Genomic DNA, 19,512 nt, shown 5'->3' on the forward strand with positions numbered 1-19,512 from the left:
GTCCTATCTCATGGGCCCTGGTCTGTATCTAGGTTTTGAGGCTTTGTTAGGAAGTGTACCACCTGAAATGGAATTAAGGAGTCCTATGAACTAGGAAAGGTTTCACTAGAGTATTGAAGCTGGAGGGTTGACATTCCACACGTGACATCTCTGGACACAGTCTGAAGTGAAACATGCGAGATGGTACTAGTTTCATTGATATCTTTATTATTTTGTTGTTGTTATTGCTGTTGTTGTTGGATAGGCAGAGAGAAATCGAGAGAGGAGGGGAAGACAGGGGGAGAGAAGATAGACACCCACAGACCTGCTTCCTGCTTGTGAAGGGACCCCACACGCAGGTGGGGAGCTGGGTCCTTGTGCTTAGAGCCTTGTGGGCTTAACTTGGTGTGCTACTGCCCAGCCCCTGTCACTGACTTTCCTGCTTCAGAGAGAGTCATCATTTAGTTTTGTTGTTTTGGGGAAAGAGGGTGAAAGTAGGGAAGAATGTGGAATATTTATATTTATAGTATTATTCTACTATTGTAGCAAATGTTGAGTATGCATATATATATATATCCCACTTAACTAAGATGGAAGTGTATTTTATGTACTGTACTATACTGTTTTTCCCATTGTACTTTATTATTTATTTACTTATTTTTACTTAATTTTTTTTTTTAGCAGAGCTCTGCTCAGCTCTGGTTTATGATTGTGCTGGGGATTGAACCTGAGACTTCAGAGCTTCAGGAATGAAAGTCTCTTTACATCACCATTATTCTATCTGCCATTGCCCCTTTATTATTATTTTCTAAATTTTAGAAAGTTTATGGGGGGTTATTAGAGCATCACTCTGGCACGTGGGGTACAAAGGGTTAAGCTGAAGGCTTCGTGCTGCGAGTCTAGAGATTCTTTCTTTCCTTCTCCTCCTCCTTTTTGTTCTTTCTTTTGCTCCTTTTCTTTTCTCTTCTTTTTTATTTAATTTATTTATTCCCTTTTATTGCCTTTGTTGTTTTATTGTTGTAGTTATTATTGTTGTCGTTGTTGGATAGGACAGAGAGAAACGGAGAGAGGAGGGCAAGACAGAGAGGGGGAGAGAAAGACAGACACCTGCAGACCTGCTTCACCGCCTGAGAAGCGACTCCCCTGCAGGGGGGGAGCCAGGATCCTCGCACCAGTCCTTGCGCTTTGCGCCACGTGCGCGTAACCCGCTGCGCTATAGCCCGCTGCGCTATAGCCCGAGTCCCTTTCTCTTCTTTTCTTTCTTTTTTATGAGAGCACTTCCCGCCTCGAGCTTATGGTGTGGGGGAATTGAGCTTGGGACTTTGGAGCCTTAGGCATGAGAGTCTCTGCGTAAATAACCCTTATGCTATCTACCCCTGCCCAATTATTTCACTTTGTTGGGAGGGGCACACGTGACCCCTTGGTGTCCTGAATTTTCCCTTAACAATTTCTCATACTTCAGTGTTCCATTGTTAGACTCTCATAACTTATCTAACACATTGGTCACTTGATGAACATTAGGTTTTTGTTTGTTTCTTTGCTTTTGGTTTTTTACCAGAGCACTGTTCAGCTCTGGCTTTTGGTGGTGCAGGGGATTGAGCCTGGAACTTTGGAGCCTCAGGCATGAGAGTCTGTTTGCATAACCATTATGCTATCTACCCTCTGCCGGAACATTAGGTTTTGTTCCATACAACCTTTAAAAAAAATCACAGAAACTCTCAAGTCTAAAAAAAAAAACAAAGAATAATGTAATGAACACCTGAACTAAAAATAGCTTCCACACCTATTTCTAGGGTTTGGATTCCCTGGAGAGCAGATCTGAGGTGGAGATTAGCACTCAAGTTTATTAGGAAGTGCTGTTAGCATCAAACAGGAGAGTAAAGGGGGGTGGCTGGAGAGTCAAGTTAGTTATCATCAGAATTCTGGTAGAGGAGCTGTGAGCATTCTCATCTGACCCTGTGAGGAATTCTGAAAAGATCCTTTGGAACTTCTCTGGATTGTGATGTTGGTATTTTCCCTCTCCTCTCCCTCCCCTCCCCTCCCCTCCCTTCCCCTCCCCTCCCCTCCCCTCCCCTCCCCTCCCCTCCCCTTTCCTTTCCTTTGGCAGAACTCAACTCTGGTGGTGGTGGTGGGGGGGGACTGAGCCTGGGACCTTTGTAGCCTCAGGCATGATGTCTTTTGCATAAACGTAATGCTGTCTCAACCCTGTATTATGAGTTTAAGAGACTTTTAAAAATTTATTTACATATTATTTATTAGCTAGAGAAATTCAGAGGGCAGGGGGAGATAGAAGAGAGACAGAGAGACTCCTGGAACGCTGCTTCACCACTTGTGAAGCTCCCCCCTTGCAGGTGGGGACCTGGAAGAGCCTGGTTTTTATAACCATGGTTTGATGAGTCATGGTAGGTGGGAGCTGGGGTCTTCTTCTTCTAGCGTTTGCCCTTCTTCCGTAGCCAGTCAACAGCGTCAGGCTGAGCCTGATGTAAAGTTTCGAGACCTCCTTTGAATCTGGAGAGGTGGCAGTCGTTGACTATGTGGGTCATAGTCTGTCTGGAGCCGCAGGGGCAGTTCGGGTCGTCTCTGGCTCCCCAGCGATGGAACATAGCGGCGCACCGGCCATGGCCTGTTCGGTAGCGATTGAGGAGGGCCCAATCATAACGAGCTAGGTCAAAGCCGGGTTGACGCTTGCAGGGGTCTGTGATGAGGTGTTTGTTCTTTACCTCAGCTGACTGCCAACTCTGTTTCCAAGAGTCTGGAACAGAGAAGTTCAGTGTAGGCGTAGGGGACCAGATTGGGTGACGAGACGTCAAGCGTTGGACAGGGTGGGCGAAGATATCCGCGTATATTGGCAGGTCCGGTCGAGCGTAGACGTGGGAAATGAACTTAGATGATGCCACATCCCGACGAATATCTGGCGGGGCGATGTTGCTAAGAACTGGCAGCCATGGAACTGGGGTGGAACGGATGGTTCCAGAAATGATCCTCATGGAGGAATATAATTTGGAATCGACCAAGTGGACATGGGGGCTACGGAACCATACTGGGGCACAGTATTCTGCAGTGGAATAGCATAATGCCAGAGATGATGATCGTAGTGTGGAAGCGCTCGCGCCCCATGAGAAGCTGGCCAGTCTTGCAATGATGTTATTCCTCGCGCCCACCTTTGCTGCAGTTTTTATGAGATGTTTGTGAAATGACAGAGTGCGATCGAGAGTAACGCCAAGATAGACTGGCTGGGCTTCATGCCGGATTCTCGTATCGCCAAGCTGCACATTAAGCTCACGCGAGGCTGAGGCATGGTGTAGATGGAAGACAGATGATATCGTTTTTGCAGTGCTAGGGATTAGTCGCCATTTTTTACAGTAATCAGATATCAGAGACATGTCTTTCGTGAGTGTTTCCTCGAGGATGTCGAACTTGGATGCCTGAGTTGCACAGCAGATGTCATCGGCGTAGATGAACTTCCTTGAAGAAGTTTCTGGGAGGTCATTGATGTAAATATTAAATAGCGTAGGAGACAGAACAGAGCCCTGGGGGAGGTCACTTGAGACAAGTCTCCATCTGCTAGACTTGTCACCCAGATGCACCTGGAATCTTCTGTTTTGGAGAAGAAACGATATAGTGTTGGCCACCCATGGAGGCAGGCATCTTGAGATCTTGACTAGGAGCTGGGGTAAGCATCTCACATTGGCTAGTGGTGGTGGTGGGGGAGGACCTGGGCTGGGGCTCTCAGCCCAGTCCTTATTTATTTATTTATTTATTTATTTATTTTTTAATTTCTTTATTGGGGAATTAATGTTTTACATTCAACAGTAAATACAATAGTTTGTATTTGCATAACATTCCCCAGATTCCCATATAACAATACACCCCCCACTAGGTCCTCTGTCATCCTTCTTGGACCTGTATTCTCTCCACCCACCCACCCCAGAGTCTTTTACTTTGTTGCGATACGCCAATTCCATTTCAGGTTCTACTTGTGTTTCTTTGTTTTTTTTTTCCTGATCTTGTTTTTCAACTTCTGCCTGAGAGTGAGATCATCCCATATTCATCCTTCCGTTTCTGACTTATTTCACTTAACATGAATTTTTCAAGGTCCATCCAAGATCAGCTGAAAACGGTGAAGTCACCATTTTTTACAGCTGTGTAGTATTCCATTGTGTATATATACCACAACTTGCTCAGCCACTCATCTGATGTTGGACACCTGGGTTGCTTCCGTGTTTTGGCTATTACAAATTGTGCTGCCAAGAACATATGTGTACACAGATCTTTTTTGATGGGTGTGTTGGGTTCCTTAGGATATATCCCCAGGAGAGGAATTGCAGGATCATAGGGTAGGTCCATTTCTAGCCTTCTGAGAGTTCTCCAGACTGTTCTCCCCAGAGGCTGGACCAATTGACATTCCCACCAGCAGTGCAGGAGGGTTCCTTTGACCCCACACCCTCTCCAGCATTTGCTGCTGTTACATTTTCTGATGTATGATATGCTCACAGGAGTGAAGTGGTATCTCATTGTTGTCTTGATTTGCATTTCTCTGACAATCAGAGACTTGGAGCATTTTTTCATGTGTTTCTTAGCCTTCTGGATCTCTTCAGTGGTGAATATTCTGTACCAGTCCTCCAAATGGGGGCATTGTTGGATGGGGCTATTTGTTGTCTTGGTGTTGATCAGTCCTTTATTCTTAAGCAACATCTGGATGCTTAGCATCATTCACACTCATGATGTTTTTCATCATCATCCCTTCTCAAATCCCTTACTCCTAACCTCTCTTCCCTACATGCCACTGAGCCCAAATGCCTTCTCATTCATACTATAGTCTTTTTTTTTTTAGTAAAATCTGGATTATCCAGAATAAGTGGAGGGTGGAATTTTCTGGTAGGTGAAATTTTGTGGTAAATGAGATTGTACAGAACAGAGAAAAGTATTTGTTTTATTTGAAAGCAGGGGACCCATGTATACCTTTGAGTTCTGAGATAAACTTGTGGGTAGTCTTGAGACATTTATTTATTATTTATTTTCTTTATGGGGGATTACTATTTTACAGTCACCAGTAAATACAGTAGTTTGTACATGCATAACATTTCTCAGTTTTCCAGATAATAATACAATCCCCACTAGGTTCTCTGTCATCTTTTTCCAGGGATCTAGATTATTATTGTAGTTTTACTGGCAGGCTAACGGTTTACAGTATAGTTGTTGGTACATGAGTACAAATTTTCATCTCACCAAGATAAGTGTGTGCACACCACACTCACTCCCAGTTTAGATCCATCACTGTGTACCTGAAAGCTTCCTCCCCCCCCCCCGTACCCCATCATTGCCTTATTCTCCTTTCTCAAAGTCCTATGGTGCAATACACCAAACCACTCCAAGTTTTACTATTCCCCTTTTTAAGTCCTTGTTTCTTAAAATCTGCCCATGAGTGAGATCACCCCCCCCACATTCAGCTAACTTGTTCTCACTAAGAAAAGTCCTTCTTTTTCAATAGCTTAAATAAAAACAAAATAGCAGTAGGTAGCCATATCTCATTAATTTTTAGCAGTGACTTGACTTAGCTATGCAAATGAAGGGTGAGTTTATTTTTTTTTTGCTTTTTTTTTTTTTATATATTCCCCCTCTATTTTTGCTTTTCATGTGGATACTTTTTCCTAAATTTTTGGGTGCCATTTTATGAAAATATTTACTGATTTTTGATTTCTGTAAGACCAGAATAGAACTGAATCTCTTCCTCTTTTGCCTCGTTTATTTATTTTCTCCCTTTCCATCGTATCCCCTCAGGTCTTACCCCCTTCCCTTCTTTTTTTCCTTCTTATCACTCTGCATGGAAAGTAATGGTCACATCTTTTTTTGCCTCAGGTCTTACACATTCCACCAAGCCCCAGGATTTGTTATTCTTCTGCTAGAATGTCTTAGATTTTTCTTTTACTTTCAGATATTTCATCATGTAAGCTACATTCTCACCCCTTCTAACCCAGGCTTATTACAGTGGTGTCTATCACGTCGGGTTTGTCTGTCTGCAGTTTTGCTGCAGGGCTGTCGGCTCATCCCAATCTGTCTGCAGTTTTGTGTACTATTACAAATTTTCCTTTTTCTTTCCTCTTCTTTTCTGTTCTTAAAAAAAAAAATATTAGGGAGGGGTCTGTTGGTTTACAAAATAGTCTTTAACACATAGGCATAACCTCTCTTCTCCCCTTGATTAGTGTTTAGGAGACCCATGTCTCCTAAACAGGATCCCAATATCTCTTCACCTGTCCCTTCCCCTCCTTACCCAGAGAGAGTCCTTTGCTTTGATGCCACACCCAGTCAGAGTTTTACCTGCCAAATTTTATATCTTATGTAGTTGGTAGGTTGCTGCTTTTTTAGATATCTGCTCATAGGACCACAAAGTCTGTCTACAGTCTGGCCCTGCTCATGACCACTGTTAAACAGACCTTGCATCCTCTCCCATCTCAAAACCTATTATAGTTAGAAAATTCTGGTTAAGTATATAGTAATTAATCTCACATAGTAGAATTTAAGTTTATGGGTGACTTTGCTGAACATCACTATTGTAATAATAGTGCTTATCCTTTCTGCAGAACATTTTTGCTATTTCAAAATGCTTCTTATTTTTTAAAATCCATTTACTTGTTTATTTATTGTTAGATAGAGACAGAGAGAAATTGAGAGGGGAGGGGAGATAGAGAGGAAGAGAGACAGAGAGACAGCCTGTCAGCCCTAATTCACCACTTGTAAAGCTTTCTTCCTGCAGATGGGGACCAGGGGCTTGAACCCAGGTCCTTGTACACTGTAGTGTGTATGTCAAATGTGCCACCACCTGGCCCCCACAGTGCTTTTTCTTTTGCTCTTGGCATACTTTTGTGTTTTCCCTATATCAAAAGACATATTGTGTTAGGCATGTGCTTGTGTACACCAGCCCCTAGCTATTCTGTCACTAAAATATCCCACAGATTCACCTTATTATTACATTCTTGTCACTACTACCCTTTATCACACATTCCTTAAAGACATTGTATATGGCAGACCTTTTGCTAAGTCTCATATGGTAGTGACTACATAGATGTGTTACTGTTTTTTTTTTTATTTAAGAAAGGATTAGTGAACAAAAACATAAGGTAGGAGGGGTACAACTCCACACAATTCCCACCACCCAATCCCCATAACCCACCCCCTCCCATGATAGCTTTCCCATTCTCTAGCCCTCTGGGAGCATGGACCTAGGGTCGTTGAGGGTTGCAGAAGGTAGGTCTGGCTTCTGTAATTGAACATGGGCGTTGACTGGTCGGTCCATACTCCCAGTCTGCCTCTCTCTTTCCCTAGTAAGGTGTGTCTCTGGGGAAGCTGAGCTCCAGGACACATTGGTGGGGTCTTCAATCCAGGGAAGCCTAGCCAGCATCCTGGTGGCATCTGGAACCTTCTGCACATCCAAAGAAACTATTAAACAAACAGAGAGACCCCTCACAGAATGGGAGAAGATCTTCACATGCCAGACATCAGACAAGAAACTAATCACCAAAATATATAAAGAGCTCAGCAAACTTAGCCGCAAAAAAGCAAATGACCCCATCCAAAAATGGGCAGAGGAAATGAACAAAACATTCACCACAGAGGAGATCCAAAAGGCTAACAAACATATGAAAAACTGCTCTAGGTCACTGATTGTCAGAGAAATGCAAATTAAGACAACACTAAGATACCACCTCACTCCTGTAAGAATGGCATACATCAAAAAGGACAGCAGCAACAAATGCTGGAGAGGATGTGGGGACAGAGGAACCCTTTTACATTGCTGGTGGGAATGTAAATTGGTCCAGCCTCTGTGGAGAGCAGTCTGGAAAACTCTCAGAAGGCTAGACATGGACCTTCCATATGACCCAGTAATTCCTCTCCTGGGGTTATACCCCAAGGACTCCATAACACCCAACCAAAAAGAGGTGTGTACTCCTATGTTCATAGCAGCACAATTCATAATAGCTAAAACCTGGAAGCAACCCAGGTGCCCAACAACAGATGAGTGTTACTGTTTTTAATGAGGGTAATGAGTGGTAGAGGGGCCGGGTGGTGGCACACCTGGTTGAGTGCACTTGTTACAATGCACAAGGACCTGTGTTCAAGCCCCTGGCACCATCTGCAGGGGGAAAGCTTTGCAAGTGATGAAGCAGGGTTGCAGGTGTCTCTCTGTCTCTCTCCCTTCCCTACTTTCTCTCCCCCTTTCTCTCAATTTCTGGTTATCTCTATCCAATAAATAAAGAGGGTTAAAGAATAGGCAGTGCTTTGGTTAAAAAAAAAAAAAAAGAAAGAAAGAAAAGAAAAAGAAAAAGAAAAATCATGGGTGCTGCCAGGTGGTGGCACACCTGGTTGAGCGCACACATTGCCATGTGCAGGGCACGCTGCATGAGTGATGGAGCAGGTCTGCAGGTGTCTATCTTTCTCCCTCTATGTCTCTCCCTCCTCTCAATTTCTCTGTCTTATCAAATAAAATAGAAAAAAAAGGTGGGGGGAGAATAGATGTTGGGAGCTGTGGGTTTGTAGTGCTGACATAGAGCCCCAGGGATAACCCTGGTGGGAAAAAAATGTTCATACAGTTCTCCATCTGGGCAACTGAGCAGGTTACTTTATACAGTTTAATTTCCTAGGAAACACATTGGCAGATTTTGGAATCTAGTTTCTCCTTCGCACATGCACACACACACACACATGCACTCACACCGTTAACTTCTTATCTTTATTAAGTCGTTAGATAACTAATGATGTAATATGTTCCCCTGGAAAAGATATTTTGATGTTCTTTACTGTTTTTCCTACGGGAGGATTTCTCTTGATAATTAATGAATTACTTTAGGTCATGTATGATTTTTTTTATCTTCCTTTTTTTTTGCACCAATTGGGAGTGAACTCAGAATCATGCGCATGTTTGATATTTCTGAATGGCCAGTTTATCCGTTGTTTCTATTTAGGGAGAGAAGAGAGAAAGCAAGGCACTGCTTTACTGTCCATAGAATTCTTCCAGTGCCATTCATGCTTCTTTGTGTTGCCCAGGGCTCAATCCAGGTCCACACAGATAGCAAGTCATGCCTTCTTTTTTTTTAAATTTTTTTATTTAAGAAAGGATTAATTAACAAAACCATAGGGTAGGAGGGGTACAACTCCACACAATTCCCACCGCCCAATCTCCATATCCCACCCCCTCCCCAGTAGCTTTCCCATTCTCTATCCCTCTGGGAGCATGGACCCAGGGTCATTGAGGGTTGCAGAAGGTAGAAGGTCTGGCTTCTGTAATTGCTTCCCCGCTGAACTGGTCGGTCCATACTCCCAGTCTGCCTCTCTCTTTCCCTAGTAGGGTGGGTCTCTGGGGAAGCTGAGCTCCAGGACACATTGGTGGGGTCTTCAGTCCAGGGAAGCCTGGCCAGCATCCTGGTGGCATCTGGAACCTGATGACTGAAAAGAGAATTAACATACGAAGCCAAACAAATTGTTGAGCAATCATGGACCCAAAGCTTGGAAAAGTGGAGAGGAAGTGTTAGGGAGGGTACTCACTGCAAACTCTAGTGTACTTCTGCTTTCTTGCAAGTCATGCCTTCTATGTGGACTTTCTCCTTGCCCCAGGCTTTATTTTGAAAGGATGTACTCCTTTGACAGGTTGAATTGTGTTCTCCTAAAATTCTTTTTTTTTGTACCCTTTATTTATTATTGAGTACAAAATTATTATTTATTTATTATTGGGTACAGAGAGAAATTGAGAGGGGAGAGGTTGGTAGAGAGGGCGAGAGACAGAACCTGCAGTCCTGCTTCACCCCTCATGAAGCTTTTCACCTGCAGGTAGGGATGGGGGCTTGAACTCGGGTTCTTGTGCACTGTAACGTGTGTGCTTAACTAGGTGCGCCACCCACTGCCCTCCCTAAAGTTCTTTTTTTTAAAAAAAATTATTTTTTCCCTTTTGTTGTCCTTGTTTTATTATTGTAGTTATTATTGTTGTTATTGATGTCATTGTTTTTGGATAGGATAGAGAGAAATGGGGAGAGGAGGGGAAGACAGAGAGGGGGAGAGAAAGATAGACACCTGCAGACCTGCTTCACCGCCTGTGAAGCGACTCCCCTGCAGGTGCGGAGCTAGGGCTTGACCCGGGATACTTACACTGGTCCATACACTTAACCCGCTGTGTTACCACCCAGCTCCCTCCTAAAATTCTTATGTTGAAATCCCAACTGCTATTATCTCAGAATGTGACATTAAAATAATAATAATAATAATAAAATGAAGTCAGTAGGCCTGGCCCTTGGTTCCCAGACTTCTGATTTCAAAAACTATGTGACAGTAAGTTCTGCTGTTCATCTCACAGTCTGTGGTCATGGCAGCCCCAGGAAACTAATTCCCCATGATGACTCTTCCTTGCCATCAGTGATAATTCATTTCAGATTCTGGTTGGATGTTCATCTGCATTTGTGATGGAATGGGGATTTCTGTGTAATTACTTTATTATCTAGGGAAGTTAGAGATCAGTGTGCTTTTTAATGATAGAAGCCATCCTTTATTATGTTATAAGTGAGATGTTTGCTTGTTTTTGAGGGATATGAATTGCACTGTCGCCAGGTTTCTGTGAGTTCCCATGTCATTTGAATGTCGGAAAGTTCCTTCTTACTGGGTCAGAGCAGGCAAATATTCCTGTAGTCTACGTATTGCTTAGTCCTGAATCCACATATTTATAGCCAGGCAGTATGTATTGAGCATGACTCCTCTAATATCTAGAGAAACAGTATTCTTCCAAGATCTCACCATATTGTGATTCATGCTCCAACTTTATTTAGTTAATTGAGAGAAATCTCCAATACAAAACCTGAATGTTGGCACCATGGATAAATGAACGCCTTCTAGACTCTCTTCCTTAGAAAATCATTGTTGGATATGTTACTCAACTGTGATCATGATGTACCAAATTTGTTAAAATTGATTTATTGCTGTGGTCCGGTGTCAGGCTAGAGAGAGAGAGAGAGAGAGAGAGAGATATGACCCAGGAACCAAGCTTGTGGTGGTGAGGCAATTCAAATCTTTATTCATCCGAGCACCCCAGAGTCGGGCAGTAGCACACCTGGTTAAGCTATGTGGCGCAAATGGCAATGGCCGGCATCAGCCTTCCGGTGTGCACATGCACACTCCTCCAGGTCGAAACACGGAAGAGACAAGTCTGAAATAGAAGTGGCTTGACAATACCATACATGGTTAGGAAAGGGGTGGAGAAAGGTGAAAAAAAGTAGGGACTTCCTTTGCAACTGTTGCTAGGGGTTTAACTGGTAGGATTAATAATACCCTGCGGTCTTGAGGGTAGAAAAAGAATATATTAAATGGGCAGAATGGGTGGGGGAATAGGGTGGAGGCCTTAAGTCTTTTGTTAGACAAAGCAGAAGATTGATATGTAGATAATAAAAGGATGGGCCATAGTATCAAGGAATGCAGGATGGAGCAGGGGGAGCTGGCTTAATGTTTTAAGGAATGCCGGGCTCCTGGAGGCAGAAAAATGCAGGGTGCTTTGTGAAGCAGGGAGTCTGATAAGATGAGGCAAACCTTTGAGGTCCTTGTGTCCCCCTTGCTCAACCTCTCGGTAGAGAGAGAGAGAGAGACTGAAAGGATAGATGCACACCTCAGGTCAAACCCTGTCAGGCTCTACCACATCCTCACAATTTCCCTACAGTCCGGGAGATGGTGCACTGGAGAAAGCACTGGATTCTCAACCATGAGGTCCTGAATTCAATCCCCAGCAGCACATGTACCAGAATGATGTCTGGTTCTTTCTCTCTTTCCTCCTATCTTTCTCATTAATAATTAAATAAGGGAGTTGGGCGGTAGTGCAGAGGGTTAAGTGCATGTGGCGCAAAGTGCAAGGATTGACTTAAGGATCCCGGTTCGAGCCCCCAGCTACCTACCTGCAGGGGAGTTGCTTCACAGGTGTTGAAGCAGGTCTGCAGTTGTCTATCTTTCTCTCCCCCTCTGTCTTCCCCTCCTCTCTCCGTTTCTCTCTGTCCTAACAATGACAACAACAATAATAACTACAACAAGAATAAAAACAAGAGCAGCAAAAGGGAAAATAAATAAAAAGAAAAAAGAAATAAATTCTTTAAAAAATTAGTTTATTGCTTTGTTTCATGTCCTTATACTATATAGGAAATATAGCAATAATTGTGAAGTGGTAGTCCATGAGTGATGAGTATAATTGGAAGTGCACTTGGATTCCATTCTTCTGCCTCCTCCTCTTCTTTTCTTTATTGGGGGATTAATGTTTTACAGTCCATAATAAATACAATAGTTTTTCTATTCTTTTAATACATGCCTATCAGTTATAGGAAGAAAGTGATGCTTTTGGGGAAACAGTGATGAAAGTCATGTATTCTATAAATAAAACCAGGATCTAGCATAGATTACATTTTAGTGGCAGTTCCATTGTTATTCATAATTTTGTTACTTGTGTCAATTTCCAGTGACCAATTTTTAAAAGATTTATTTGTGTATGAGAAAGAGGGGGAGAGAGAAAGAGAGAGAGAGAGAGAGAGAGAGAGAGAGAGAGAGATTGAGAAAGGTTTAGAGAGAATGAATATTACTTTGGCACATGCAATGCCAGGGATGGAACTTGGGACCTCATGATTGAAAGTCTAACACTTTTTTCTCTATACCACCTCCTGGGCTGTACCAATAACTATTTCTTTAAAATAAATTTTAACTTCAGGTTTTTATTCGCTTATTTAGAAAGAGTAAGTAGTGTTATAAAGAAAAGACTTTAGGGGGCCAGGCAATGGCACACCTGATTAAGTGCTCAAATAACAGTGTGCAAGGACCCAAGTTCAAGCCTTTGGTCCCCACTTGCAAGGGGAAAGCTTCAGGAGTGGTGAAGAAGGACTGCAGGTGTTTCTCTATCTCTTTCCCTTTCTATCTCCTCCTCTCTCAATTTCTCTTTGTCTCTATTCAGTAATAAATAAGTAAAATTTAAAAAAGAGAGAAAAGAAAAAACTTTTGCTAAAAGCAGCTAGGAATAGACCATGGCTACCAAACTAGTTTTTTCCACATATATTTACTTAAGTATTTTAGAACATTTCCTATGTCAGTGTTGGCATTCTAAAAAGTCTATAGTTATACCTATATTATTTACTGTCGGTTAAATATCTTGGGCATAAAAGCTCTCTTACAGTAATGATTTATTTTGATTGACTATCTGTCAAACTATATAAATAATGTGCTAGTATTTCAGAGATTCAGCAAAGTCTTTTATGAATCATTCTCAGATTATTTCACTCTTCACTTCTCCCTATCATCTCTGAATTAGTCTTTAAATCCGTATCCATGCAATTGATAACACTTGATTTAGCTGTCTCACCAACTAGATTTTTAAGTTTGTCACATTATTCTTCTGCAAGGAGGTATGCTGGGTAATTGATTGATCTCAAATTTAATTCCTTTTACTAGATCTATTTTTTGTATTATGCATTTTAAATGAGCTTAGAGAGACAGATTCTTTTTTCTTCAAGTTCCAGAGTGTACAGCAAAAGGCATCATGACCTTTAGACGCAATGGGTGTCTAATAACTGTGGTTGACTGCACTTCTCATTAAACATGTCCACTTTAGTGTTGAACATTTTGTGAAACAACACTTGAGTGTTTTCTTGGTCACTGCTGTTTATTAATGGCTGGAGACCTAGGATCTATCACTTGTCATGGGTAGGATGGCAGAATAAGATGATGGTGTTCCATACTCAGCTATGTGGGTTCTGGTTTGGATGCCATCACTGTGCTCTGTGTTTTATGACTCTGACTCACTCTTTACCTGTGAAGGAGAGATGAAAGACTGCTTGATTGACGTGAGGACTAATGAGGATTTTAATTAGACTCCCTCTACATATGTCATTGTAATGCTATATGATTATTATATATAATCAGGTTTCATGTATTTTATATACTTGTAACTATCACAAGTTTTATTTATTTATTTACTATTATTATTATTTTTTTAATCAGAGTACTGCTCAGCTCTGATTTATGGTGCTGCAGGGGGTTGAACCTGGGACTTTGGAGCCTCAAGCATGAGAGTCTGTTTACATAACCATTCTACTACCTCCCCTCACCCTCACATATGTTTTATATATATAGTGGTTAGAAGAACTTCTGCACTTTGGAAGTTCAAGTTGAATTTATCATATAAATGTTTAATATGTTTTATAAATAAATACTGTAATTTCTAATATTATTCTTACGACATTTCCAGATTTGGAAACACAATGGCAGCAAACAGCCTTGTTCTACCCATTGTTCTTTGGGGCCGCAAAGCACCAACACATTGCATCTCTGCAGTACTTTTAACAGATGATGGAGCCACTATCGTAACTGGATGCCATGACGGACAAATATGTCTTTGGGACCTTTCAGCAGAATTGAAAGTGAGTATTCAAGAGGGCAGTTGTGCTTTTTAGTTATAGGAAGCTCCTCCTTATTAGAAAATAGCACATGGTGACTTGAGAGGTGGTAAATTGGATAAAGTGAACCAAACACACTCATCTAAAAATATTTTTGTACACTGTGTTCGTAATAGTACGATTTGTAATAGTAATTTGTAATAAGCAACCCAGGTGTCCAAATCAGATGAATGGCTGACTTGTGGTGTATATACACAATAGAATACTACTCAACTATTAAGAATGGTGAATTCACCTTCTTCATTTCATCTTGGATGGAACTTGAAGGAATCATGCTAAGTGAGATGTCAGAAAGAGAATATGGTATGATCTCACTCATAGACAGAAGTTGAAAAATAAGAACAGAACATGCAGTTTCACTGCTCCAGGTTATTTTTCTTTTTTTTCTTTCTTTTTTAAAATTCATATTTAGAGACAGAGGGACAGAATCTTGTGCATGACATTAAAAGTACTCTACTTGTTGAATTATATTTCTGGCCCAAGACAATTTATGTTTTAGAAGGACAATTTTGTATTTCTTCAGTATATGTGTTAGTATACTATTCCTATTATTAAATAATCAATACCCCTCTACCAAAGTTTACCATCCTCTCTTCATTCTTTTAACCTGCTCCTCTCCCTCTTTATTGATCTCTTTTGTATAGTCTGAGTACAAGAGGTTATTATTATTATTACTTTGTACTGTTTCTTTGCTTTTGTAATGTATGAGTGAGGTCAGATCATTCAGTATTTACCTTTTTTACCTTTAGTCTTTCAAATAGGGTGGGTTTAATGGTATTGAATTCCTTTAACAGTTGTTTGTCAGAAAAGCTCTTTATCACTCCTACAAATTTGAAAGATAGCCTAGCTGGGTAGAATGTTCTTGGCTAGAATTTATTTATTTATTTTTATATTTGTTTATTTCTAATGAGAAAGAGATAGATAGATAGATAGATAGATAGGGGCAGGGGTAGATAGCATAATGGTTATGCAAGAAGACTTTCATGCCTGAGACTTCAAGGCCCCAGGTTCAATCCCCTGAGTCACCATAAGCCAGAGTTGATCAGTGAAGAGAGAGAGAAACCAAAACACTGCTCAGGTCTGCTTTATAGTGGTGCTGGGGATTGAATCTGGGACTTCACACAGCCTCAGGCATGAGAATTGTTTGTATAACCTTTTTGCTCTCTCCCCAGCCCTGGGGAGTTCTTTCCCATTCAGCACTTTGAATTCATCATGTCATTGCCTTCTGACCTTTAGAGTTTCTATTGTGAAATTTCTTGACAATCTTACAATGCTTCTCCTCTCTCTCTTTTTAAAATTTTTAATATTTATTTTACCTTTTGTTGCCCTGTTTTTTTATTGTTGTTGTAGTTATTATTGTTGTTACTGATGTCATCGTTGTTGGATAGGACAGAGAGAAATAGAGAGAGGAGGGGAAGACGGGGAGAGAACGATAGACACCTGCTGACCTGCTTCACCGCCTGTGAAGCGACTCCTCTGAAGGTGGGGAGCTGGGGGCTCGAACTGGGATCCTTATGCTGGTGCTTGCACTTCGCGCCACATGCTACCACCCAACTCCCATGATGCTTCTCTTATATGAGACTTTTTATCTTTGTCTTATTGCTGTTTTGCTGTTAGAATTCCCCTTCATGGTTGACTTTTGTCATTTTTTAAGAACATATTTATTTATTATTTATTCCCTTTAGTTGCCCTTGTTGTTTTATTGTTATAGTTATCATTGATGTCATCATTGTTGGATAGGACAGAGAGAAATGGAGAGAGGAGGGGAAGACCGAGAGGGGGAGAGAGACATAGACACCTGCAGACCTGCTTCACCGCCTGTGAAGCGACTCCCCTGCAGGTGGGGAGCCAGGGGGCTCAAACAGGATCTTTAGGCCGGTCTTTTGTCATTTTAATTAAAATGTGTCTTTGAGTATACTCTGTGTGCTTATTTTGTTTGGTACTGTTTGGGCTTCCAGGAGCTGAATGTTTGTCTCTTGTTTTATTGTCGAGCAATTCTCAGTTATTATTTCAATAAAATATCTGTTTCTGTTCTGCTTCTGGAATTTCTGTGATGTGATTTTTTAAAAATCTTTATTTATTTATTGGATAGAGATGGCCAGAAATTGAGAGGCTTATAGTGTGTGGGGGATTGAACCTTGGAGCCCCAGGCATGAGAGTCTCTTTGCATAACTATCATGCTATCTACCCCTGTGCCCTGCAGTCCTGCTCCATCACTTGTGAAACTTCTCCCCAGCTGATGGGAACTGGGGTTTGAACCAGGTCCTTGACCTTGGCAATGTGTATGTTCAACCGGGTGATCACCCAGCTCCCTGTAGTACTCATATACCAGAGTATCGGAGCATCTTAATAATTTCCCTTAATTAATTAATTAATTAATTAATTTTGAAGAAAATATTTGGGAAGTAGCTACCCTTTATTTTTATTTTTTGGGGAAAGACAATTTAAGAATTTTTAAAAATGTTTTTCAGAGTAATTAAGGTATTATTTTTCTTATAAGAGAATTCAGGTTATTTTACATACTAATTTATTTATATAATTCTTATTATGTTATAGCTAAATGCTTAAGAATGTTCTGTTTTCATTAGGCTGGGAGGTATCTTAGTGGCTAGAGCATTGAACTTAAAAACATGAGGTCTAGGTGGTCCAGGAGATGGTGCAGTGGATAAGCATGAGGTCCTGAGTTCAATCCCTGGCAGCACATGTACCAGAGTGATGTCTGGTTCTTTCTTTCTCTCCTATCTTTCTCATTAATAAATAAATAAAATATTAAAAAAAATGTAAGGTCCAGTGCAATTCCTCGGCACCATTAGCCAGAGTGATGCTCTGGTTTTCTAATAAGTAAATACATACATGCATATATAAAAGAGTGCTCTGGTTTGAATCCTGTCTCCATTTCTCTCTCTGTATTGGGCAGGTAATATCACTTCCTGTTGTTCTCTAATGGACTCACAACTACTTACTGGGGTGACTGAGAACATTAAATGGGTAGGTCACTGCTCTTAGATTTTGGTATTTTAGTAATTACCAAACCTTTGACATCACATTAAATATTTTAACGGGATTCCTAGAAAAGACTGATTCAAACATTTGGTGTTTGGGGTCAGGTAGTGGCATACCTGGTGGAGCCCACACATTGCTCTGTGCAAGAATCTGAGTTCAAGCTTCTGATCCCCACTTGTAGGCAGGAAGCTTCACAAGCAGTGAAGTAGTGCGCAGGTGGCCCTTGCAACCTTCATCTCTTTGTTTCTTTCAGATAATAAAGGCAAAAACAAAGGGCCTCTGTCCTTGTTGGATTCATCATGCATGCAGGCACCAAACCCCAGTGACATTACCCTGATGGAAATTTTTTGTTTCTTTGTTTTGCTTTGTCATCTAACCTCAGACCTTTTTGTATTTGTAGGTTAACCCTCGAGCACTGTTGTTTGGCCATACAGCTTCAATCACTTGTTTGTCCAAAGCTTGTGCTTCTCGTGACAAACAGTATATAGTCAGTGCATCTGAAAGTGGGTAAGTATTCTTCAACATTTTATTCTCCCTCATTAACCTTTATTGCAAATAGTACCAGTGTGCTAGAAGTATGTTTTTTTTCCTTTCAGAATACCTTCTGAATAGAAGCTTCACTTATCTTTGAATGTCTTAATAAAAGAAAGATATTTGAAATACAGCTTTAAAGATGTGAATTTCATCACTAAAATTATTTTCCTAACATCTTTACTGTAACTTATTGTTGGTATGCTTCTAATTCTGCTTTTAAAAACCCCTTCTGTTTCATTTGGTTTAATCCCCCCTGCATTCTATTTACATAACACTGTATTCTATTTACATAATCTCTGTTAACAAGTTCCACCCTCCCTCCAGGGCATTGGTGGTTCAGTGGTAGAATTCTTGCCTGCTCCACCCCCTCTCCTTGTCATACCCTGATTTTCACCAGTCACTTTTCTCTCCACCCTCTCTGCGTCACATCCTGTTCCCACCCTACTGGGCTAGTATATTTATAAGGACAAGATTGTTTGTAGTTTTTAGTTTAGCTTAAAACCACAATCTAAGCTCGGCTTAGATTCATGCAGGACGCAGCACAATCTAAGCTCGGCTTAGATTGTGCTGCGTCCTGCATGAATAAAGAGATACTGCGTACAGCTCAACCATGAGTCCCTGTCTCCTCTCGTGAAGCCAGCCCGACAACTTATGATTATCTTTGCCTTACTTTGGAGAAATTTATAATGCAATAAAAATTAAAGCATGATCGTTAATCCTCATGGCATGCTTGTTGAGTTGGCAGATAGCTTTGAGAGTTTGTGAAAGCCTGAGTGATGCTAGGCTAGCATAAATTTGGAAGATGAAGTTATATAAAAGTTCGTACAGTTAAATTGACGGTAAAATAAATCACAGGCATATCTGCGTGTACTAATAAGTTTTAGAATAACTTGGCTGTTGGAGAAACAGGTACAGGGCAGTAGTTGTCGGGGCCAAAATATGATGAATTCTAAAATTTTCTCTGTGCTCACAAAACCATGTTATGTTATTGAAGAGAGTTGGTGAAGTGGAAGAGAAGAGGTTGTCCCTATTATATTCTAGAACTTAAGAGTTTGAAAAGAGCCTTGTGTAATCACTTGGAATATTAAGAGGCAGTTTCAGGCCAGTGAAAATAGACTGCCTGCTGGTCAGTTACAGCGAAATCCACATGAGAATGCATATCCTTTAAGCATGTTTTTAAAAATTATTTTTATTTTTCATCTGATAGCACAGAGAGAAATTGAGAGAAGGAGAGACAGAGAGGGAGGGAGAAAGAAACATACCTGCAGCGCTGCTCACTGCTTGTGAAGTTTCTCCACTGCAAGTGGGGCCTGGGTGCTCGAACCTGGGTCACTGTGCCACCAGCCCTATAATGCATAATCTAAATAGATTGACCATCCTTTGAAAAATTATTTTACACCATGTGAGGTATAAGAAATGACATCTTAAAGGAGGGCCAAGTAGTATTAAAATTACTCCATTTTATTAAAGTTATCTTCTGTTGGAGATATTCTGATAAATGTTATCTTCTGCTTATATAGGTTCATTTTTTTAAAAACAA

At 41.0% G+C, this 19,512-nt stretch overlaps 1 protein-coding gene across 4 annotated transcripts in view; it reads left to right on the forward strand.

Annotated features, from left to right (window-relative positions):
- WDR7 (WD repeat domain 7) overlaps positions 1–19,512 on the forward strand; it is a 421,542-nt gene that overhangs the window by 17,490 nt on the left and 384,540 nt on the right. For all 4 annotated transcript variants that reach the window (XM_060173931.1, XM_060173933.1, XM_060173934.1 and 1 more), the window contains exons 2-3: positions 14,228–14,399; positions 17,839–17,945. In XM_060173931.1, the coding sequence (XP_060029914.1) occupies positions 14,241–14,399; positions 17,839–17,945 (266 nt within the window). In that variant the 5' untranslated portion in view covers positions 14,228–14,240. The remainder of the gene's footprint in view (positions 1–14,227; positions 14,400–17,838; positions 17,946–19,512) is intronic.

Source organism: Erinaceus europaeus, chromosome 15 (genome assembly GCF_950295315.1).
Source record: "Erinaceus europaeus chromosome 15, mEriEur2.1, whole genome shotgun sequence".
In the NCBI taxonomy this organism is placed as follows: domain Eukaryota; kingdom Metazoa; phylum Chordata; class Mammalia; order Eulipotyphla; family Erinaceidae; genus Erinaceus; species Erinaceus europaeus.